Here is a 24978-nt window from a genome sequence, read left to right as displayed (position 1 = left end):
TTTATAAAGCAACCATGACAACAAGAAAAGGTGAAGAGAGGGGTTGCTGTCTGCTGTCTCTGACTAATTCTTCCAGGAAAATGCTTGGAACTGACGTGTCTTTATATTTCCAAGAACTAGGGAGTTGCAAAGAGATAAATCTTGAAAAAAATGCTGTCATTAGTTACAAAACAAGCGTGATTATTACTATATTCTGGAAAAAAAAAAATCCAGCATCCAATAAAGAATCAGCACTCTGATTACTGCTTTTTAAAAGTTTCATCTATATGCAAATGTCCTGGGTTCAGCTGTAACAGTTGTTTTTCTCCTTCCTAGTAGCTGGTGCAGTGCTGTGTTTTGGCTTTAGTCTGAGAACAATGCTGATAACACACCGATGTTTTAGTTGTTGCTAAGTAACGCTTACTCCGATCGAGGACTTTACAGTCTCTTACGCTCCGCCAGTGAGGAGGGGCACAAAAAGCCGGGAGGGAGCAGAGACAGGACACCTGACCCAAACTAGCCAAAGGGGTATTCCATACCACAGCACGTCATGCCCAGTATATAAACTGAGGGGAGGTACTCAGAAGGCCAGATCGCTGCTGGATTCGGGCTGGGTATCAGTCGGAGGGTGGTGAGCAATTATGTTGTGCATCACTTGTGTTTACTGTTTTCTTTTCCTTTTCCCCGTTTTAGCTTTATATTCTCTCCCCTTGCTATTTCCCTTATCCTTATTACTACTGGTGGTAGCAGTAGTAGTTTTGCATTGTACCTTAGTTACTGAACTGTTCTTATCTCAACCTGTGGGGTTTACATTCTTTTGATTCTCCTCCCCATCCTGCTGGGAGCAAGGAGGAAGAAGAGGGGGAGTGAGCTGCTGTGTGGTTCTGAGTTACTGGCTGGGCTTAAATCATGACAACAAATTAGATAGCAGCACCTATGGAGCCCATTCTTGATTTCATCACCTGTAGTATGTACAAGCTTTAAATTTTGCCCTTCTTGAGTTAAATGTTCCACCTTTTAAAATAGGTAATTAGACTTCTAAGCCTTCTAAGTACTCTTAATCTTGAACTGCTGCTCATCAGGTAAGTTTACTGGGAGAGGACTGGCTAAGACAGGCTAGGAATACACATGATGCAAAGTTACTGACTTGTAATTCTTAGCCATCCAAATTCTGTGGGTGTCTCACTCACACAAGGTCTTGTTATTTTGCAAGAACCATTTGGTATATATATTCACACTTAACAGACAGCTATTACTGCCCAGTACAGCTCTTGCTGTATTAGTTTTACATAAGCCAATGTATGCTAATATCTTGGGTGTTGTATGGTGATTATTCAAACTGCATTGATAGGAGGCGCTCTGTGTAGATTTTGTGACCAGTTGCAACAAACTTATAATTTCATCATCTCTTTCACCACATGTGTTGCCAGAAAATCGCAGCTTTTACAGAGAGGACAAAAAATGTTGAAAGTTGAGAGACGTGGCTGCTAAGAATGATGAAAAAGAAGTGCTAGCTGTTTAGTCAAAAAAAAAAAAAAAAAAAAAAAAAAAGAAAATGCTAGCTAGATTCATTTATCCCTTCCAGACTCAATTCTACTCACACTGGTGTCAGATCACCCAAAGCCAATTTGCATTCCTTCCAAATCATGTTCCTTTTCAGAATAGGGTCTCCTCTTCCCCAGTGCATATGAAGTTTTGATTTGAAAATGAAAAGTACATCTGTGTAGGTTTAAACATCAGAAGCTCATCATTAGATTTTCTGATTTGACAAAGATTTAGAACTCTGATTTGAAAAAATAACTGGTTGCTCTGTAAAGAGTTAAGAAGGATTTCAGAAGCAGGTCAACCAAAGTAGCCTGGGACATCTCTAGAAACAGTGCTTGTGACAGTAATGGAATTTATAGATGTAGAAAAGGAAAAGGATGTTTCCAGGTGCCACTGGGGCTATTTGTGCCTATATTTAAAGATAATTAATTTAAGACACCTACTGGAATGATTTTCTTACTCCAACAGAAGTTTAATTATTTATTTATATGTAAGGGTGTTTCAGAGTGTTGTTAAGTCTATTTCATGTTTAATGTCTGTTCATGCGCATATTGAGTTGTGGAATTGTTTAGGTCATGTTAGTGCTTATGAGCTCAGTTTTCAGGAGGGCATTTAGCATTAGGCAAAGTGCCTGCAGGGAGTAAGTGTTCTATAGCACAGCTCACAGCTGCGCCTGCTGCTATGCACCTTTTAAGTGTCCAGTCCTGCTGGTGAGTGTGCACAACTGCTATTGCTGACTTTTACCTTTTTCCTATTAGTAATGACCTCATTTCAGTCCATTTACATTAGCAGAGTCTACACAATTTCAATGAGCTGCAGACCAGCATTGCTCTTTTCTGGTTCCGCTAACAGAGTGTCATTCCCGCATGACTAGCTCTTTGACAACCAGCCCAATTCACTGAGCACCTCCTTACTCCCTAGGGACCCATGCTGATCAATTCCTAAACATTAGGTTGTTCTCTAGAAATGGCTCTTGTGACTGTTACACAAGAAAAGATGGCTGTACTAACCTCTAGAAAAAGAGGGGTTTATCATGGCTTGAGCAAACTAAATCAGCAAAAGCCAATAGTATGTTCTCTCCAAAAGTCATCTTTGGGGAAAGCCCTGCAGTCCTGTCTAGTGTCACAAAACCTAGGAATGATCCCCAGGCTAATGTGTCTGATGGTGCTGCAGGGATATGTCTTGCAATAAAGAGAGGTACAGGCAAGGTGTGCTGCCCAAAAATTCTGGAGGGCCTTCTGTAGCAAAAAGTGGAAGTGAATTTAGTGAGGAATTAACAGGAAAAGGTAGTTTACGATCAAGCAGCAGCTGGAACAAGTATTCAAACTGGTATAATTTACTTCCAAAAGCAGTCCTACTGGTTATTCATGAAAATCTGTAGTACTCTAGTAGTGGCACATCAGAACTTGTCTGAGGTACGGATCTGCGTTCAGAAGGTCAGTGCCCATAAGGACTGTGGTTTCGTTCAAGACTGGTAGCATCCATTCTTAGTGCAAATTTCATTTTAAACACTAATTGGATTTAGACAGTGATTGCCTAGTACGGTACTGCAGTTGTGTTTCCTTCATTTAGTAGTTAACTTCATCTCTTTTTGTTACATTCTGAGAAACAAATAAAAGTACAGCATGTCATCCTTCAACATAGGTGTTCACGGTCTCTCTTTTGTTTCTCTTTCAGAAGTCAAGAAAATTTTTTCCTATCACATTTTTTGGCTCTATCAGCTGGATTGCATTTTTTTCTTACTTAATGGTCTGGTGGGCGCATCAGGTAAGGAGGTAACACTGGTACAAAATACAAGCCCTGCATTGTGTTTTGCACTGTGAGACATCATTTAGAATCAGAGTCCATCATCTATTGCATGCTGAGTAGTGCTTTATTTTTGGAACTGCAACCATGGATGGAGTAAATTACTACTCAGAAAATGAAAAGAGGTTCAGAGAACTGTGGTTGTCTTGACCGTAGGACTTGATCATTCTGGTAACGTCAGAGCCATCAGCAACTGCTTGTCTGTACCTACTGGTTCTATTTGACAGTCTGCTGAAACATGTAGAAATCTGTAAATATAAATAATTCTTCAATCTTGCCTTTATTATCCAGGTGATATTATTATTATTATTGTTGTTGTTATTATTATTATTGTTGTTGTTGTTGTTGTTTGTTGTTGTTGTTGTTGTTATTTTCTGGGTTTGCTTAAACTCTTTAGGTTGGAGAGACCATTGGTATTAGTGAAGAAATCATGGGACTGACTATTCTAGCTGCTGGCACATCCATTCCTGACCTTATTACCAGTGTTATTGTCGCCCGTAAAGGTCTGGGGGACATGGCTGTATCCAGTTCTGTTGGAAGCAACATATTTGACATCACAGTGGGGTAAGTCCTACAGCAAGAAGATTGTCTGTTTTAACAAGTCTTTTGTCCTTAGCGTGTTGCTGTGGTTTTGCCGAGGTGTTGCCTACAACAATTGATGCTGAAAAGTGATGCCATTGAAGCTGAAAATGGAGAATGATGCAAATATGAAATAGATGTTACTGTGCTAAGTTCTCAAAAGTTTATAGACATTTACATGACAGAATTGTTACAAATTTGTTGCCTAATTCACTCTTTGATACACTGCTTCACAGCAGCTCTAGCATTAAAATGTGCGGCAAGTGGTTGGCATTCAGATTCTGTTTTGACTTTTTGAGACCAAGTTAGAGGAGGTTCAGAAGTGTTGTGACCAATCCCTCAGTGTTTCAAAAACATGCAGGAAATATACAGACAAACTCTGTCTTTATTCCCACATTTCCATCTTCAACACAGGAAGAGAGGCACCGAGAATCATGTCCATACTCTCAGTTTCTCCATCTTTGATTTTTATTTCCTATCACACATGCAGAAGAACAAGTCTAGTCATAGTCACAGTTTCGAGCAGCCTAGTCAGATCATTATTTTTTGCTGCTGAAAATATACCATCAACTGCACAGATACAGAAAGGGATCCTGAGGTTAGAGCAGATCGTAAAAGGCTTTTTTACTCAATACCTTTGGACACAGCATTAAAAATGGGCTACTTTTTTCTATTAATCCAGAAGCATCAGAACTACAAAATCTATAGGGTGCATTGCAAAAGGGTGCATAGGGTGCATTGCAAAACTTTTCTCTTTTGCCATGCCTTCTTAATTTTCTTAAAATTTGTAGTCTTCCTGCCAATGTAAATGTGCTTATCCTGTACCCATCTGCTAGACCTGGTATATTTACAGCAGAAATGGCACAGTTGAGCTGTAGGCTGGTGTAGTTAGTATTGAAGCTGTAAGAAATTATTCTCTCTTGAACTGCTTCTTGGTGGGGTTGAAGGGTTGAATGCTGTGAGCTTCTGACAGCCCTCTTCATGCTTCCTAAGCTGCTAAACTCTGATCAGTGGCTTAAATATTTATTTCAGCTTGACATCTTCCAGAGGGATGTTGCCTCATTCTGTGGCATCAGAGCTGAGAAATGCAATGACAGCAAATACAGAAATAGAAATTAAGCTGGAGTTCAGTTGAAGTTTGCATTTTACATAGGTTTATACCATAAACATGGATCAAAGCTTTTATGGGGCAAATCTGGGAGACAGTGCCTTACAAAGTAATGGTTCTTTGTGGCAAGGACATGTCTTTATGTGACCTACTGTCCTGTCACACAGACTCTTGGAAAGAGAGTAGGAGTAGTTCTTCCACAGATGGTCTGAAATCTAGAAACAAATGAAAGGGGTCTTCCTGCTCACAGATAGGATTCCAGGTGATTTGACAGCCAAGGGAAATAAAACTCACCAATGTAACTGGTGGAAGAGTAGAGAGCCTAAATCCCGTGTATTCTCCTAGGGAACCATGAGCAAGCTAACAAATCAGATTTGTGTACATATTAGAAGAGTTGAAACTCTTCCTGCCTCTCTTTCTGCAGGAAGCCTCTGGTGGTATTTTGAAGTGCCCCCCAGAAGCTTTTTCATGACTTTTTCTGCACCTCTGCAATGTTTCAAATTTATTTTTTTTTATTTCTTAACAGCCTGCCTCTTCCGTGGCTCCTGTATGCTGTCATTAACAGCTTTGCCCCAGTGACAGTCAGCAGTAACGGTCTGTTCTGTGCAATTGTCCTCCTTTTCATCATGCTGCTCTTTGTCATCCTCTCGATTGCTTTCTGCAAGTGGAGGATGAATAAGATTCTGGGTTTTCTCATGTTTGGGCTTTATTTTGTGTTCCTGATTGTCAGTGTCCTCCTGGAGGACAAAGTGATCCAGTGTCCTGTCTCCGTCTAGTGAAAAATGCTGTTTTGAGAAGAAAGAAAAAAAAAAAAAAGGAAAAAAATAAAAAAAAAAAAATGGGAAACCAACCCCAACCAAACAAAAAACCAACTGAAGAAAACAGCCAAAACCAAAACCAAACCAAAAAAACCACAACCAAACAAACCACAAAACAAAACCAAACCACTACCCTGCCCTCATCTAAACACATATATATTTATTTAAATATATATATACATCAATATGAAACAGCAAAAACCCACAATGGAAAGTTTCTGTGAGAATAGCCCACGGACCCCTAAATTTCCTCTCACTCAATTTTAAAAGAGAGAAAGAAGGAATAGGATGCAAAGGATGGATCCCAGAGCTGAAGAATGACTGCTGTTGAACAGTCCAATCACAAGTGAAGGACTGAGTCCAGCTGCACTGAGATTTTCTTTGCTGCAGAGCATCTTCACCACTCAGAACTGGGAGTGCTGCTCATTCATGGAAACAGTGAAAACTACAGCTTCTCCTATGCGTATGTACCTATCCACAGAATTCTCATTCTCTGTTTCAGTATACACAGATACACAGTGTGCTCAGTTCTCAAAGCTCTGATCTTGTAAGGGAACGTTAATACTGACTTTATGGAAACATCACCCCCACACACACCCTGGTGTGGGAGTTTTCTGATAATCTGCTGAAACTCCTGAGTGGAAAGCATACACCAAGCGCATGAGTAGCAGACAGGGGAGAGAAGCCTCTCTTCCTATAAGTGAATTTATATGACATGATTTCAGCAAGGACAGGGTATTTGTAAATAGTTTCATCCTCTGTATAGCAGGTCCATAAAGGCAATTATCAGGACGTTAATGGTGGTTTATTACATCTTGCAAAACTCTTCAGATTCCAGAAACTCTTGCTCTGGCACTGAAGGGGCCACACTTCATGGGCCTGGCCATTTTGTGATTAGTGCTGTAACTTGTGCATTTTTTTAACTGCATTCAACACAATGCAGTGGCAAAGACGAGAATGGGGATACTCTGTCTTTAATAGTTACGCAACATGCAAACACCATACAGCTACTGTCTGAACACAACATTTTTTGCAGCAATACAAGCAATAATAATATTCAGATGCTGTTATCATAATGAGTTTGCCTTTACATGCCAGATGAAAAAGGTTAATTTGCTTATGCGTAGTACTTCATACAGAAAATAGAAGTAGTTGAAAAGTGACAGCCTAATTGCTGAAGTAGATATATATTTTACAGGCTTTCACTATTACTTGGAGTGTAAGGACCTTCACAGCTACATATAGCTATTGCTGGAAGAGATTCCCAGCTGAGGTACAAAGCTGGAGCAGTTCATATTTGCTCTTATAAATCTTGAAACTAGGTAGGAGAAACTAACAATTTAAATATAGTGGAACTGCAGGAAACATACATAGTTTTTTTTCAGTATTGCTGAAAGTGTGAGTGTCTGAAGAAGCCAAAGAAGGAGTGAAAATACAATATTATTTTACTGAAATCCTGAGAGAACGAGAAGGTCCCAACCTAGAATAAAAAAAAAAATAAGGAGAGAGAAAGCAATAAAGTGTTTATCTTTCCTGTAGTTTGGATGATTTTAAAAACGAAACAACCAAAAAAAAGGAGGACTGAAACTGGTGTTACGAAAATATTTGTGATAATCATTATTTGTTTGTTCAAGTCTTCTATGCAGTTAAGAGTTCATGAAATTTCAGCACATTTCTGTGACCTGATTCAGAATTGCTTTGTATTCATATTGTACTCACAATGGCAATGCCATGCTCACAGCTGCGTAACAGAAGGCTCAGCACATTTTGTCTAGTCTGTTTTATTGTGTTCCATGCTGTTTGCTTCTCACTCATCTCCTTTGTCATTTACTGTTTTCCTGTTATATGTGTTTGTATGCAACAGTATCTGGTTAGATGAGGACTTGACAGAAAACAATGGTAGAGGAAACTAAAAAAATACATAATAAAATTACTAAATTGTCAATATCATGTGGTATCATGAAAAAAAAAAAAAAAAAAGTAATATAGCAAGAAAACTAGGAGTTACAAAGTCTACTACTTATGTCTTGTCCTGAGGTATCAAGTACTAGTTACATTCAGAATCAGTATTTGATCTTAACCATATGTTTGCAACAACTCTTGCTTCTTAGTGCTTGTTAATGTGAGCTTCTCTCATTGTGAGCAAAAATCTGGCTGTGTATTTAAGATCTTTCATTGCTCCAGAATCCTTACCTGTCTTGACGATTGTGCTGTCCACTTCTTAACATTTGTTTCTGCGGGTGTACACCATGGGAAGACTGAGGGGAGGGTGTATACACCCACGCCTCTCTCTACGTGTATCTACAGTGCCCTCTACCTGCAAAAGCAGCTCTAACCCAAATTCTGACCTCAAATGGAACAGGTGTCCCAGAAATACAGAGCTGACTCCACAATATAATCTGTTCCAGAGGAGTCACCAAATGCTTTTATTTCTGATGACAGAGCTCAGAACAGGTGATCCTTTCCCAAGTGGGCGGAACAAGACAGAGCAAACTAAAAGAGCCTGTGCAGGATCATGACAGTTCTGTGTTTATGAGTGCTTACAATAAACTAAGATGTCCAGATTCGCTGGCCTGACATTTCAAATCAAGAAACCAGGGAAAGGCAAGAGGAGAGCTCTTTTCAGTACATTACTCTTTTTCTGTTGGGTTTTTGGTTGGTTGGTTGGTTTGGTTTGGGGGGTTTTGTTTTGGTTTGGGTTTTTTTGTTTGTTTGTTTGGCTTGGTTTTTTGTTTGGGTTTTTTTTTGAGGGGTGTGGTTTGGGCTGGTTTGGGGTTTTTTTATGACTTTGTGGCCAGCAGCACCAGGTTGGCAACACAGCAAGTAAGATAAAATGCAAAATCAGCTTAAACAGCCAACTCTGTGGCACCATAACACCTGCAGAGAACCAATTTTGGACGTTGTTTTTGGAAGGGATTTCCAGTCGCATTTGGGTAGGATCGTGGGTCAGATTGCAATTAAAGATTTGCTGCACTAACTTCATTGGAATTAACAAAGAAAATAGCCCCAGCTGCACAAAACACCATTGGAGTTTGAACAGTACTCACAGTTTTCCACTAAAAAAGAGATGAAAAAAAACCCCACCCTGACTTCTCTCTCCAGAAGCCACCATGGTCAAATCTGTAGGGTAAATGCTATAAAACCGTGATAAAGAGAGTGATAAGAGGATGATCTCCTCAAGAACAGGGTTCCTATATAGACATGGCAAAATCTTTCAGCAAGGCTCAGTATAGTTTAGATTAACTACTTTACTGAAAGCTAGTGCTGGTAGTGCAGACAGGCTCTCTGAGTCTGTATGCCTCTGCTTATTCATTCCATTGATGTGGCTTTCTGCGTAACCATGAAGCATAAAGCACGGTGCGTGACAATGCAGCTTACTTAGATGTCCTTTGGTGTTCGTAATGGCAATGAACCTACCTTGTAATTTCCTAATATGCTACTCTGAAGTAGTTTATGGTCGTTGTCACTTATGGTACTGTTGTGTGTGGATATGAAGGTCCACAGTGCAGTAGGTTAAATGTGATTAATCCAAGTACTGTATAAAATTAGTAGATGCTTAGAAATATTCTTAGTGTTTGGGTGTTTTTTAAGGGATTATTTCTCTGGTTGTCTCTCATTATGTGTTTAATGAAAACGGGGATATACAACATTTTTTAATTATTCTTCTTTCAGCAGTAATTCCTTAAGATAGCAACTTGTTGTCCATATAAATTATGTTTTGAATCAAACATAAATCTGTATCAGGTAGATTTATTTAATTTATAGCAAAGAAATAATCCCTTCTCCAACAACTGGCCCACTGAAATCCCAAAGATTTCTGCCATTGACGTGGGAAGATACAGATTTTTATTATAGGAGTCCATATTTCATAAATGCATTTGAATAACAAACATAATTGTCCTGGGATCTATGAGCAAACAGAAAAATTGGATTCACTTGTATTCTTGGAAACCATTTTACCTCTTGTAAATAACAATGACACAACTAACTAAGAAAGAGGCGTAATTAGTTCCTTAAAGTAGGTGATTCTTGTTTTCCTGTTATTCCTGGGAAGTTTAGTGCAATAACTTGCAGCTAGAAAAGGTGATTTTGAGATTAGCAAATGGGATAGCCTGCACTCGGCAGTGTGGAGAAGAGTCCTGCTCCAGCCCTACAACACTTCTGATTGATGTTAAAATGATCCTTCTTGGATCTGTTGCCATCAGTTACAAGAGTATCCGTATTGAGATATCTGTCTGTCATTTATATGAGGACTGGGAGAGTAACTTTTCCAGGTTGAAGTCATCCAATTCAGTGCCCTCATCAGATACAGAGGTCATATATGGATCACAGTGCTGTAGTCCAGACAAGTCATCCTGTGGATCTGCTGTTGCTAGTTGTCAGTGTGTGGCATCTCAGGACTTGTCTTCCTGGATGGATGCAGATGATAGTTTGCATCTTCTCCTGCCCATGCTCTTGTCTGGCTGGACGTAAGCCATGTGTTCTCCAAAAGCCACATAACCACATTACCATGCCCCTGAGCCCATGCTCCCAGCCAGCCAGGTAAACCCCAGCCTAGGAGCCACTTGAAGCATGGGTAGCTGAGACACACAACTGGCCACATCATTCCTACAGGAGCAATAAGTGGCGCAGGACCAGATTGAATAAGAAATAATATAATTTGAGATTGGTAAATGAACTCTCATGTGGATTTATTATAAATTCACAGGTCATCAAACACAAAACTAATCCAAACAAATTTTTACGTGTTTTTAAAGATCTTGCACTTTACTGGATTTTTTGGGTGGGTTTTTTTTTTTTTTTTTTTTAATTTATTTTATGTCACATAGTTGTCTTAAAGCAAAAAGAAGCCATAAAAAACCCAGAAGATTAGTATGGGGTTTCTAAATAAGGGGATCATTAATTTTAAAGTAAAAAATCAATTTCACATCTCTGTTAAGGTATAATGTAAAATAATGTCAAATAAATGTACAGTAAAGCAGGATCTGGTTTTGCCTTAGTGAAGCTGTGAGTAAGTTTGGGAGTTTGCTCATACTCTTGAGCTTTCTTGTGGGACTGTACAAAATGCTGCACACTGCCTTTGCAGCCGGGGATCAATCCTTGTTCACCCTAGAAGAAGGAACATAATGCTTCCAGAGTCAGGCCCAATGAAGCAATTAAATCATGCTGTTACTCTAGTGCTTTCTCCCACTGAGATCACAGTAAAGGAAGCTACTCATATTTCAGTATGTTTATAAAACATGAGTTACTTCTGTCATACCTGTTTTACAAAAGAGTTGAAGTTTTCAGGGTCAGGCTATCCAACAGAAATTAACCATTTCTTTCAATCCCTCATAAAAATTAAGTAATGCCAAAGGGGTTTTGCTTGCTTTTGTGTTCATTTCCATTATCAAGATCTCTGTTACACAGTTTTGATTTTGCAATCCTGACACTGGGAAGTTGACTCACATGAGCAGAAATTATTTCTGTCACTTAAGATGGCAAGATCAGACCACTATATTGTAATGTGAAAATAATAGTAGCGTGTTGTAACTGACAATCAGATGCTATTTTTATAAAAAGTCTTTTTTAGCTTGCTCCAATTCATAATTTCAATACTCTTTTATCTCCCCTTTTCAAGTTACTGTAAGAAAAATCTGAGTAAGTCCCCCATCCTGCTCATTTTGAACTTGAAAAAGAAACATTGCCATGGAAGCCAGTCCAGGCAATCCCCTGAAAATTGCAGGGTTTTTTCTCATGTGTTTGTGTGTATGGATCATCATTCACTAAATGAAACTCTTGTATCTCTTAGTCAGTATATTCTCTGAATGTAAGTTTGTATATAGTATGAAAGTTACCTTTATTTGTACATAGGCTTTCAGAAATAATCCCTTCTGTCAAAGGTTTTACTTCACTGTATCTACAGAATGTTTCTCTGTGGCATGTATACTTTCTCACCTTATGATACTGACACAGAACTCTCCATATAGATCACTATGTAATTGAGTTGTTTAAGTGTGAGTAATACTGATAAGAATAAATACTAATAAAAAGACTTACTTAACAGTGTGTAATTTTGCTTGGTACCTTCTCTCTTAATTTTCTTGGACTTTCTGTGGCTCTGAAAATAGTATTTCCGCTACCTGCTCTGGCTTGAATGAGGATCTGCAGTGCTACTCTTCAGCGTAAGTGTTCAAGCAGCACTAACTGCCTCTTGCCATGTCTCTCTGCTATGTGCTGTGCATACACAGAGTAAGGAAAACGCCTGTCTTCCGGTAATCTTAAAATTTAAACAGGGTTTTTCATCTGTAGTCCAATGTGAATCCACCAGACAACTTTCTGGAGCTGTGTATGTCTGGAGACCTGTGGTCTTGTTTGAGCCAAGTTCCCCTACATTCCTTTACTGATACATTTGCTCACAGGTTGTTTTGAATGCCATTCTTTAGTTTGACACCTTCCCATTTAATCTTCAGGGTGCACAGTCTGTCATCCTTGCCAGCTACAGGGTGTTAGGCTTTTTCTTAGTCTGCCATTGGATGAATGATACTTTTAAACAAAATAATGATCTTCAATAAATAACAGTAAAACAAGAGTAGTAATGTTAAAATTTTCCACTAATCACCAAAACTTTCCATCTTCACAAGTTCTAAAAGGTTGCAATAGACATTACTGTTTCTTCCATAGTAGCCCCAGGAAGTCATCCTCCACGGTGAATCATGACATTTTTTATGAGGCATTGTGCTGACCCTAAAGGTGTGACCTCAGGACAGAGTATTTTCATTCTTCTTCAGCCATAATAGGGCTTTAACAATGGGGAGAGAAAAAAAAAAAAAAAAACACAAAACCCAAAACAAAAAAACCCACAAACAAAAAAACTCCAACCAAAACCAAAAAGGTTTACAAATAGATTAAGAGTTGACAATGGTGATTGTCTTGAGGTGTTCATGTCTGCAAAATGGAACAAGCAACAAGGTCAGGCACATGCTGAAACACTGAAGTTGGTGTATGCTACAAGTCACAGAGGCACCTCTGGGATGCTTTAAAATTTAGATTGGAGATGGAGAGTTTGAAGTAACGACTGTGTTAAGCTTTATATCAGAAGTGAATACACACTCACATGCACACACAGACACACAGAGGTGTTGACAGCTGTGCTCTGTAGGTGTGTGTTGTCTTACCCTGCTGCGTGGCAACAGTTGATCCCTGCCTCTACTGCAGCCACTATTGAACAGAAATAGAGGGTTTAAAATCTTTCATTACCACAGAAGGCCTTGGTGGTATGTGACTGGTGTGAGCAAGGAAAGGAGAAAATATATTAAATACCCTCTGCAGTCCTGCCTGGGGAAGTGATGGCACATTTCAGTGCCACGTGTTTCCCCTTCCGCAAGCAAGTACTTCACTGCCTTATCTGTAGGGCTTGAAAAAACAAATGAAAAAGACAAATCTATGTTCATTTACTATTACTTTTTCTTTTACAAGTAGTTATATTTGGGGTGTTTATCAACAATTAAAAAAGACATGCTATGAGATACTGCTAGCCAAAACTAGCTCTATAGAGCTTGATTTAGTATCTTACAACATGCAAGAAAAACTTTTTTGGGCATTTGAAACAGCTTCTTCCAGGCTAACATGCAGTATTGGTCAGCATTTGAACATCTGTCAAAAGTGTCAGTAAATCCATTTTATGATATATCTTATAGCTTACATTTAAAAAAAAAAATAAAAAAAAATCCTAAAATCTATTTTAATTCCCACTCAGAACAATGATTTTCAGCAAACACTATACCAGAAATTGACTGAAAAGCAGAAATTCATAGAATCATAGAATGGTTAGGGTTGGAAAGGACCTTGAGATTATCTAGTTCCAACCCCCCTGCCATGGGCAGGGACAGCCCACACTAAACCATGCCACCCAAGGCCTCATCCAACCTGGCCTGGAACACCGCCAAGGATGGAGCATTCACAACCTCCCTGGGCAACCCATTCCAGTGCCTCACCACCCTCTCAGTAAAGAATTTCTTCCTTAGATCCAAACTTACCCTGTTTAAGTTTGAACCCGTTACCACTTGTCCTGTCACTACAGTCCCTGATGAATAGTCCATCCCCAGCATCCTTGTAGGCCCCCTTCAGATACTGGAAGGCTGCTATGAGGTCTCCACGCAGCCTTCTCTTCTCCAGGCTGAACAGCCTCAACTTTCTCAGCCTGTTTCCATACAGGAGGTGCTCCAGTCCCCTGATCATCCTCGTGGCTCTCCTCTGGACTTGTTCCAACAGTTCCATGTGCTTTTAATGTTGAGGACACCAAAACTGCACACAATACTCCAAGTGAGGTCTCACCAGAGCAGAGTAGAGGGGCAGGATCACCTCCTTTGACCTGCTGGTCACGCTCCTCTTGATGCAGCCCAGGATATAGTTGGTTTCTGGGCTGTGAGCACACACTGTAGCCAGTTCATGTTGAGCTTCTCATCCACCAATACTCCTCCAAGTCCTTATCCTCAGGGCTGCTCTCAATCCATTCTCTGCCCAGCCTGTGGCTGTGCCTGGGATTGCTCCTACCCAGGTGTAGGATCTTGCACTTGTCATGGTTAAACTTCATAAGGTTGGCATCAGTCCACCTCACAAGCATGTCAAGGTCCCTCTGGATGGAGTCCCTTCCCTCCAGTGTATCAACCGAGCCACACAGCTTGGTGTCATTGGCAAACTTGCTGAGGGCACAATCAATCCCACTGTCCATGTCACCGACAAAGATGTTGAACAAGACCGGTCCCAACACCGATCCCTGAGGGACACCACTCGTTACCGGTCTCCAGGCAGACATCGAGCCATTGACCACAACTCTCTTTGCGTGCGGCCATCCAGCCAGTTCTTTATCCAATGAGTGGTCCACCCATCAAATTGATGTCTCTCCAATTTAGAGACAAGGATGTCATGTGGGACAGTGTCGAACGCTCTGCACAAGTCCAGGTAGATGATGTCAACTGCTCTGCCCCTGTCCATCAGTTTCGTAGCCCCATCATAGAAGGCCACCAAATTGGACAGGCAGGATTTCCCCTTAGTGAAGCCATGTTGGCTGTCACCAACCACCTCGTTGCTTTACATGTGCCTTAGCATGCTTTCCATGAGAATTCCTTAGGGTTCATTATTGCTAATAAAGAATTTTTCCCAAAAAACATATTTCCTGGACAAGCTCTCTCCACCACCACCACCTATCCTGCTAAAAACCTTTTTAAAACCTGCCAAGGTATTTTGTCCTCAGGAGGAAAAGACCAAGCATGGTAGAGCTAAACCTGCCCTGTCCTGTCCTCAGCCCTATTTATGCTGTTTTGGGCCCCTACACACTGCTGTCCTCTCTGTTCCCAACACTGCCCAGCATCTAAGATAAATGCTGTCACAAGGGGTATCCCAGCAAGTGGAGACAGACAATTCTCGGAGCATGAAGGGCTCAGTCCTTTTTTCATACCTCATAAGACTTGGGCAGTGAGAAGGAACCCTATCTAGAAGTAAATCCACAGCCCTGGCTAAATGGGAATGAATCTGTCTTGGTATAAGTCAGGTTCTCTCTCTGAAGTTTTATTTATATGGAAAAGAGCAGTGTAAGGGACTGATACCAAATCAATGCTCCTTCAGCATTCAGGCGACGTCAGTTTGCCCCATCTGGCAGCACAACAGGCACTGCTTTTAGCGGTTTCTGTTATCACTTGGCAGCCAAAAAGAACAGCAGTGAGGGTCTGCTCTACAGGCACCACCAGACATCATGAAGGGAGCAAAGAGCAACTGGTGCAATAGGGCATCCTCAGTCATCTCACAATGGGTTTGTGCCAAAGACTGGATGCCAAAGGAAAGGTAACACTACGTACACATACCCACTGCTGCACCTGCCCTGGTGAGCTCTACTACTCTGGGCTTACAGAAGGCAAATAGAAACAACGCATTGGCATGCATACATTGGCATTGGCATACATTGGCATAAATGCCAATATATTGGCATACATGCTTTGGCACCTGCTCCAGCTTGTCTAGTACAGCTGAAGTCACAGACCCCAGTGAAGAAGAACTTGTAAGCAGACACTTCTGGAAGGGAGCAAACCTGCCAGCCACTGGCTCTGCCACAAACTGCATTAGAGAGGGGTGGGCACAGTGATCTCTATCTCCCAGAGAAGCACTAGTTGTGTGTGGGAGGTAAGTGGACTGCAACACAAACAGGTCTTGTCCTCACAGTGCACAGTACACCGGTTATTATCTGGATTAATAACCTATTATTGTTACTGAAGCTCTCATTTTCTTGGAATTACATCAATGCCAAAGTGCCCAGCAGCAGTGTTTGCAGGCAATTGTCCTTGCTGACAACAAAGAGATAATAGTAAAACCCCTAATGCGAGAGAGAGCAATATGCAGCCAACGCAGGTACAGTAAACAGGGTAGTACATTTCCTCCTGTCCTTGTTCCAAATACAGACTTCTCTTAGGGTTCCTGCAGCTGTTCTCCTCCACAGTCAAAATCTCTAATGGCCTTCCTTGAGACACATAAAGAAAGAAAACATGCTGTAGTTTCGCAGCAACTGACAACTTGTTTCACATACACTGCCAGAATATAACTTATGCTGCAATTTTCAGGTGTTCAGTGTTTATGCATTACTTCCATGTATTAACTTCATTGGACTGCTGTAGACCTAAGTGTTTTCCTGGTGTAGCTGTCTTGTGTACCTATTTTTAACAACCTGCGAGCAGTAACACAGTTTGTCCCTGATGTTACAGCTCCTCATCTGCTTCTGAACTCCAGCCTATGAAATGGTTAATCACGTTTTGTTCTGCTGAAGCATCCTACAGAGAGGCTCATCCTTACCAGTTCTGAGCATTTGCTTTAGGGCAAAACCCTCTTCTGGCATAAGGTGTCTGCTCTGTCTGGACAATGACAAGAAGAGATACAGAAGCCTATGGGAGAGAAAAACCTAGTTCCCTTGCATTAGCTGGTCCCATTAACATCTTTCTGCCCTTACACCCTACTAACTGGGATGTGGCAGCTAACACAGGATGAAAATCAGAAACAAACATGTGTTTTCCATGTGCATTATTAGGCTGAGATAATTTTTACATCTTAAAAATCAAATTATGCTGGAAACCATAATCTCCATTTTTATGTGCAACATATGCTAAATTACAGAGCTCCCACTGCTGAAAAAGATTTAAGGTAGGTGATAGCTCTCAACTATAGCATTCCTTCTACCAATTTCTCTTTAATTTGATACCACATACACCGATGCATTTCAGCTTTCTGTTCACAGCAGCATGGCTGAGAACCCATGGGGAATGATGATCTCCCATTCCAGAGACACCTACCCAAAGCAATCCATTGTGCATATCCATAATTGCCAGTCTTTTTAGATGACTGTGTCTGAAGGAAGGCATTTCTGTCGTGGAAAAACTATGTTCAGACCTTGAGGCTGAAAAAGGACTATGAGTTCCCCAAACTGTGGGACATTATCTGGGTCAAGGGCAATACTGCAAATCATGGGATTCACAGACGGGGTGGAAAATGCCCTTTGATAGCTCTGAAGAACTATGTATTTATTTTACCTTCAGTGCCTTTGTCTGGAGAACAATGGAGAAAAGTTCAGGCAGGAGACCTCAATGATGGGGTTCTCTAAAGCCCTCAGATCAAAGCCGCAGACAGCACAGCTCCGCCACTTGAGTGATTGGCTTGGTTTAACCCCAGCCAAGCAACCAAAGAAGTGTAACAACTTCTGAACAACAGAAAAACGCAAGCTGCATATCATGGTTGCCGTGGTTTAAGCCCAGCCGGCAACCTAGAACCACGCAGCAGCTCGCTCACTCCGCCCCCTTCCTCCTCCCACTCCCAGAGGGATCGGGAGGAGAATCGAAAGAATGTAACTCCCACGGGTTGAGATAAGAACAGTCCAGTAACTAAGGTATAACACAAGCCACTGCTGCTACCACCAATAATAATAAGGATAAGGGAAATAACAAGAGAGGAGAATACAACTGCTCACCACCTGCCGACCAATACCCAGCCCAACCTGAGCAGTGATCTTGCCCTTCTGGGTAACTGCCCCCAGTTTATATAGTGGGCATGACATGCTGTGGTATGGAATACCTCTTTGGTTAGTTTGGGTCAGGTGTCCTGTCTCTGCTTCCTCCCAGCTTCCCCTCCTCTCTGGCAGAGCTGGAGACTCAGGAAGTCCTTGGTCAGAGTAAACATTACTGAGCAACAACTAAGAACATCGGTGTTATCAGCGTTGTTCCCAGGCTGAGTCAAAAACACGGCACTGCTCCAGCTACTAAGGAGAAAAATGACTGCTACTGCTGAACCCAGGACAATACTGCAATACAATGGGGTAACTCTTGGACCATTCCTCTATGTACACATATCTTTGAGATTTATCCTGGCTGAATATGTGTGTGGTTAAACACCATCAAAGGCTAACATTTATCAGAGACCTTTATTTGCTTAACATGACAAATTTCTTCATCTGAGTGGATAGAGCAACTTCTTGTATTTTGGGAAGTATTTTCACACTCTTTGTTAAAAAGGCAATAGCAATTATATTAAGAAAAATTTGACATCTGAGTTTTCCTGTTGAGGATATCTGTAATGAAACATGCAGAGGGAAAGGTTACCTTTGTATCTGAATTGAAGGGCTAATACTAGTGGATGATGACATTTTTGTAAAGTCTTCTTATTCAAAAGGTTGCCTATTGGATTAACTCCTAACTTCTGACTGAAGTACAGCAAAAAGCATATTTTGAGGAAGAAAAATTATGAATTCTCTCTCCCTATTGATTAACTTCAACAGAAATGTGTGGTGATCTTCCAGTACCCTTGGTTTTCTTATGGACTGTCCTGGGTTCAGCAGCAGCAGTCATTTTTCTCCTTCTTAGTAGCTGGTGCAGTGCTGTGGTTTTGACTTTCAGCCTGGGAACAACGCTGATAACACTGATGTTTTTAGTGTTGCTCAGTAATCTTTACTCTGACCAAGGACTTTTTGAGTCTCATGCTCTGCCAGAGAGGAGGGGAAGCCAGGAGGAAGCAGAGACAGGACACCTGACCCAAACTAGCCAAAGAGGTATTCCATACCACAGCATGTCATGCCCACTATATGAACTGGGGGCAGTTACCCAGAAGGCTTAGATCGCTGCTCAGGTCGGGCTGGGTACTGGTCGGCGGGTGGTGAGCGGTTGTATTCTCTTCCCTTATTATTTCCCTTATCATTATTATTATTGGTGGTAGCAGCAGTGGTTTGTGTTATACCTTGGTTACTGGACTGTTCTTATCTCAGCCCGTGGGAGTTACATTCTTCTGATTCTTCTCCAGATCCCTCTGGGAGTGGGAGGAGGAAGGGGGCGGAGTGAGCGAGCGGCTGCATGGTTCTGGGTTGCCAGCTGGGCTTAAACCACAACATGGACTTCAATCAGCAAAAGAATTAAACTCAAAAGATGCTTATTAAAGCCTGAGGCCCCACTCTAGTGCTGACATGTCGTGGTTTAAGCCCAGGCCGTAAATCAGAACCACGAAGTCCACTTCCCCCCCCCCCCCCCACCTTTCTTCCCTCTGCTTCTGGAGGGACGGGGAGGAGAATCAAAAGAATGCAGCTCCCACGGGTTGAGATAAGAACAGTTTAATAACTAAGGTATAACACAAATCACTACTGCTACCACTAATAGTAATAATGATAAAGGAAATAACAAGCAAGAGAATACAACCGCTCACCAACCGGTACCTCACCCCCACCCCGCCATGATCCAGCCCTTCCGGGAACTCTCAGTTCTACCTTCTGGGCATGACGTGCTATGGTATGGAATACCTCTTTGGCTAGTTTGGGTCAGGTGTCCTGTCCCTGCTTCCTCCCGGCTTCTCCTCTTCCCTGGCAGAGCATGAGACTCACAAAGTCCTTGGTCAGTCTAAACATCGCTGTTATCAGCTCCATTCCCAAGCCGAAAGTCAAAAACACAGTGCTGCAAAAGCTACTAAGAAGGAGAAAAACTGACTACTGCTACTGAACCCAGGACAGTATCCACCCCTTATTCCATACCATTCACGTCATGCTCAGATCCCACATTTTCAATATACCATCATTTTCATCTCAGTGCACTCTTATCTTAGTGCATGGACCAATCCCTATAAAGCTGCTGAGTCCATTCAGTCCATGATGGTGGGCTCCATCTCTTGTAACAGTCTTTCAGAGCAGGAGAGGCCCATTGCAAAGTCCACCCCTCGATCATGAGTCCATCTCTGTGTTGCATCTCTGCTCTGATGGCCTGAATTGTCATGGGCCCATCAGGCTCAAAATAATTCACCCTCCCCTCCAGCAGTCTCTGCAACTTGTTCTCGGGGACTCCACACAGCTGCCTTCCATCTCCGATGCTTCCAAAGCACTGGAGGGGCCCAGTGGATTAGATACTCGCCCATACTGTCCCACACACCGTGACACTCATGGCTGTCCAGCCTTGGGGAAAACCTCTCGGTCCCCCTGTATTGTCTAAACCCAGACAAGACCCAAACCTGACTCTGCTTAACTCTCGGGATCAGACAAAATGGCCGTGGGTAAAACACACTCTGTGTGTGTGCCAACATGGTGATCCCCATCACAATCAGCAGGCAGGTTCCAAGGGTACCCAGAGGCCATTCAAACCCTTCAGAACTCTCAAATGATGCTGCTGTACTTGTCACTGGGGCTGCTGTAGCTGCTGTGCTTGAAGGCTCTCTCACCACCAGCTCCGCTTTTTCTGAGTCCAGATCTTCCTCCTCTGCCTTGCTAGAAAGTGCTGCGGGGTCTCCTGCATCCTCCTGCGGCTCGGGCTCACGGGGCTCGGCGGGCTGCTGCTGGGGGATGCTCTCGGCCGCCGCGGGGCTGGGCTCGGCCGTGGGGCTCGGCTCCTCTGCCGCCTCCTCCCGCTGCTCGGCAGCTGCCTGCTTCCCTTCCTCGGCAGCCGCCTCCTTCCCGGCCTCCGGCCCCGCTCCCGCCGCCGCTTGGTCCCCGGGGCCGCTCTCCCGGGCCGCTTCGGCCGCCGCCGGCTCCCGGGGCCGCTCCCCCTCAGCTCCCCGCAGCCTCACAAAGACGGAGGCGAGGACGAGGGCCAGGACAGTGAAGAGCAGCGGGACGGCCAGGTACAAGTCCACGGCCACGTCCATCCCGCCCTGCTGCCGGAGCCTGCCCGCATTACAAGCCATTACCATAAAGTACAATGAAACAAGAACCTTAGCCCAAGGCCCACACTTGATAAACACTAACACAGCAAATACCGGCTCTAAGTAAGCTGCAGCATACTGAAACTGTGACATCAAGAGAAACAACTTTGAGAGCCCATAAATCAGCATTGTGCCTCGGTCAGATCTGTCATTATCTCAACCCTTCAAGCCCCACGTTGGGCGCCAAAAAGAACTGTCGTGGTTTAAGCCCAGGCCGTAAATCAGAACCACGAAGTCCACTTCCCCCCCCCCCCCCCACCTTTCTTCCCTCTGCTTCTGGAGGGACGGGGAGGAGAATCAAAAGAATGCAGCTCCCACGGGTTGAGATAAGAACAGTTTAATAACTAAGGTATAACACAAATCACTACTGCTACCACTAATAGTAATAATGATAAAGGAAATAACAAGCAAGAGAATACAACCGCTCACCAACCGGTACCTCACCCCCACCCCGCCATGATCCAGCCCTTCCGGGAACTCTCAGTTCTACCTTCTGGGCATGACGTGCTATGGTATGGAATACCTCTTTGGCTAGTTTGGGTCAGGTGTCCTGTCCCTGCTTCCTCCCGGCTTCTCCTCTTCCCTGGCAGAGCATGAGACTCACAAAGTCCTTGGTCAGTCTAAACATCGCTGTTATCAGCTCCATTCCCAAGCCGAAAGTCAAAAACACAGTGCTGCAAAAGCTACTAAGAAGGAGAAAAACTGACTACTGCTACTGAACCCAGGACATGACAGAATGCAGGAGAATCCTTGCAGCAGGTCTTCCCCCTTGCATCCATTGAGCAATGGCCTGATGAGTTTGCATCATAAACCTGCACCCATATATCTGAGTTTTTATATTCTTTTAAAGCCTAGCACCTCTTGTAGCCAGAAATTAGTAGCCTCACAGACATCCTTTGTGCCATCGACAGTACTGATTTTGACGTCCTTTTGGCTAAGGAAAAGGGCTTCTTCAAGTACATCGATAAGAGGAAAAGTAGGGAAAATGTGGGCCTGCTGCTGAATGGAGCAGAGACACTGGCAACAGAGGATGCAGAGAAGCCAGAGATACTGAATGCCTTCTTTGCTTCAGTCTTCATTGCCAAGGCCAGCCCTCAGGAATCACTGTCCCAAGAGACCAGGGAGACATCTGGAGATGTCTTTCCCATATTGGAAGAGGATTGGTTTAAAAATCATTTAGGCAAACTTGACATCCACATGTCCATGGGCCCTGACGGTGTGTACCTGCAAGTGCTGAGGGACCTGGCAGACACCATTTCTAAGCCACCTTTGATCATCTTTTAAGGGTCATGTCAATCAAGAGAGGTGCCTGAGGACTAGAAGATAGCAAATGTCACCCCTGTCTTCAAAAAGGGCAAGAAGGAGAACCTTGGGAACTACAGGCTAGTCAGCCTCACCTCCATACCTGGAAAATGATGGAATAGCTCATCCTGAAACCAACCTGTAAGCACATGGAGGACAAGGTGACCAGGAGTAGTCAGCATGGATTCACTAAAGGGAAATTGTGCTTAACCAACCTGGTTGCTTTCTATGATGGGAAAAACAGCTGGATAGATGAGGGGGAAGCTGGGGATATTGCCTACCTGGACTAAAGCAAGGCTTTCAAAACTGTCTCCCATGACATCCTCACAGACAAGCTCAGGAAGTACAGGCTGGATGAGAGAAGGTGAGGTGAATTGAGAACTGGCTGAGTGGCAGGTGTCAAGGGTTGTGATCAGTGGCACAGAGTCTGGTTGGAGACCTGTAACCAGTGGTGTCCTCCAGGGGCCAATACTGGGTCCAGTGTTGTTTAACTTACCCCTACCAATGACCTAGATGAAGGGATCGAGCTCCTCCTCAGCAAGTGTGCTGGCAATACAAAACTGGGAGGAGTGGATGACACCCTAGGGACCTGTGCTGTCATTCAGAAGGATCTGGGCAGGCGAGAGAGAGAGGCAGGTGGGAACCTTTTGAAATTCAACAAAGGCAAGTGCAGGGTCCTGCACCTGGGGAGGAACAACCCCATGCATCAGCACACGTGAGGGGTTGACCTGCTGGAAAACAGCTCTGTGAAGAAGAACCTAGGGGTCCTGGTGGACAACACATTGTCCATGAGCCAGCAACAACGTGTCCTTGTGGCCAAGCAGGTCAACTGTATCCTGGGCTGCATCAGGAAGAGCACTGCCAGCAGGTCAAGGAAGGCAACCCTGTGAGGGTGACTGAGCATTGGAACAGGTTGCTCAGAGAGATTGTGGAGTCTCCTTCCCTGGAGATATTCAAGAGCTGTCTGGACACAAATCTGAGTTATGTGCTCTAGGTGATCTTGCTTGAGTAGGAAGGTTGGATTAGACAACCTCTGGTGCTTCCCTCCAGCCTCAATCATTCCATGATTCCATGACAACAGTGGCAACATGCCAAAGGTAGCTCAAATAAACATTGTTTCCTAACTTGCCCAGCAGAGCCTAACAGAATTTTCAGATTCTTTCCCATGATTCTTATAATTGTAAATTTAATGTCATGGGTCCATCCTGGCAGTGGAGGAAAGGTAAGAATATCAGTAGCACTTAAAATCAGAGATTCTCAACCCTCTAAGGTAAAAATTATCACCATCTTAAAGAACAAAATAGTCTCAGTGGTGCTCAAGAAATTATTGCTATACCCAGCTAGCCTCACAAGCTGTATCTCAGTAGTTCATCACTTCTTCTTCTAGAAGCAATCCTATTGAAATCTTTCTTAAGTATCCCATTCCGCCAGTTAGAGATAATCATACCACTTGGTAAATTTATGGTTTTCAGGAAACACTACTGTCAAATACCATTGTCCTGGATCACAAAATACAGCTGAATCATTTGCAGGTTGTACCAACAAGACCACAAAACAAAAATCGTTGTGAACTTCTGCTTCATTTAAAAAGCCTGCCTGAGAGAGGCATATAGAAAAGAGATTCTTTTTCTACACCCTATTTGGTGCTGATCAGGCTCATATGAAGACAACAGAGACTCAAACGACAGAAGATTTGAATGATCTGGATGGAATTGAAATGCCTGTCAGAATGCACCATTCCCCATTCTTCCTCCTCTCTGAAGAACAGTAGCATAAAGATGACAGTCTTAACAGCTGATGAAAAATCTAGCACAGATGAACTCACAGATGGTGCTAAAGAAAAAGCAGAAGTACCATATAAGCTCCTGGCTTCTTGGGTGTAACCCTCCACTGATCATCTGACGTTTAGTCACGAACTGAAATCATTACAGCCCCCACAGCCTGTCTTTATCACATGCAAGATCACGTTCCCAGGTTTGTTCACTCTCTTCAGTGACATTTCATGGAATGGGAGTGACCCCTGGAAGATCACAACCTGAGAGAGCGAATCTCTTTCCCTGGAATGGTGTAGGGGTATAGTTCTCACTAAGAGTTTTGGAAGGGGAGATAGATTGGCTGGACTGTTTGTAAAGTGCTCAAACCCAACAGCAGGTAACAGCTACCAGTCCCATCCTTTCCCTTCCATACAGCTAATCTAAAGCAGCACCCTCCACTTCCTCTGTGGTCTGTAAGATAAAGTGTTGAAAGAAACACTTTTGAACGTCTGCATCCTATATACCATAGCATGGTCCCTATCACAGGCCTTCCTAGCTGAGTCATAAAAGGCACCAAGAAATACTCCTGCATTTAACAGAAGTGTAAAATCCTCCAGTTCTACAAAAAAACCCCAAACCTCCATTATGAGTATCTCTGTTACACGATACAATTACCAGTTTCATCTTCCCTATCAGCCAGCATGCATTTTGATACTCAGATACGGTGGTGTGTACACAAAGCAGTGCCTCACCCATTTTTCTGAATGCTTTGAACTTGCAAGACTTTCCTGCTTTCAAAGCAATGTCCAGGACTGTACAACCTTTTAAGATGCATATTTATACACAAATAATGCCTTACATACCCATATTCACCTCAAACAGTTTTCTGGTTTTTGAGTTGGCC

At 42.8% G+C, this 24978-nt stretch overlaps 2 protein-coding genes across 3 annotated transcripts in view; one reads left to right on the top strand and one right to left on the bottom strand.

Moving 5' to 3' along the window:
- The window catches only part of SLC24A2 (solute carrier family 24 member 2), a gene marked incomplete at its 5' end in the record, with an annotated part of 118110 nt that extends 111882 nt beyond the window's left edge, over positions 1–6228 (top strand). For both annotated transcript variants that reach the window (XM_080636705.1, XM_080636704.1), the window contains 3 exons: positions 3202–3291; positions 3728–3894; positions 5544–6228. In XM_080636705.1, the coding sequence (XP_080492831.1) occupies positions 3202–3291; positions 3728–3894; positions 5544–5793 (507 nt within the window). In that variant the 3' untranslated portion in view covers positions 5794–6228. The remainder of the gene's footprint in view (positions 1–3201; positions 3292–3727; positions 3895–5543) is intronic.
- Positions 6229–10928: 4700 nt separating this feature from the next.
- Positions 10929–20961, bottom strand: LOC308232225 (uncharacterized protein; the record flags this gene model as incomplete). Its single annotated transcript, XM_080638299.1, has 2 exons — positions 10929–10944; positions 20462–20961. The coding sequence occupies 2 exons, from the start codon at positions 20959–20961 to the stop codon at positions 10929–10931; spliced, it is 516 nt and encodes a 171-aa protein (XP_080494425.1).
- Positions 20962–24978: the final 4017 nt, after the last annotated feature.

The sequence above is a fragment of the Psittacula echo genome (genome assembly GCF_963264785.1).
Source record: "Psittacula echo genome assembly, chromosome: Z".
NCBI classification, from domain to species: Eukaryota; Metazoa; Chordata; class Aves; order Psittaciformes; family Psittacidae; genus Psittacula; species Psittacula echo.
The sequence above is the reverse complement of the archived record's forward strand: the minus strand, read 5'-3'. Positions and strand labels throughout refer to the sequence as shown.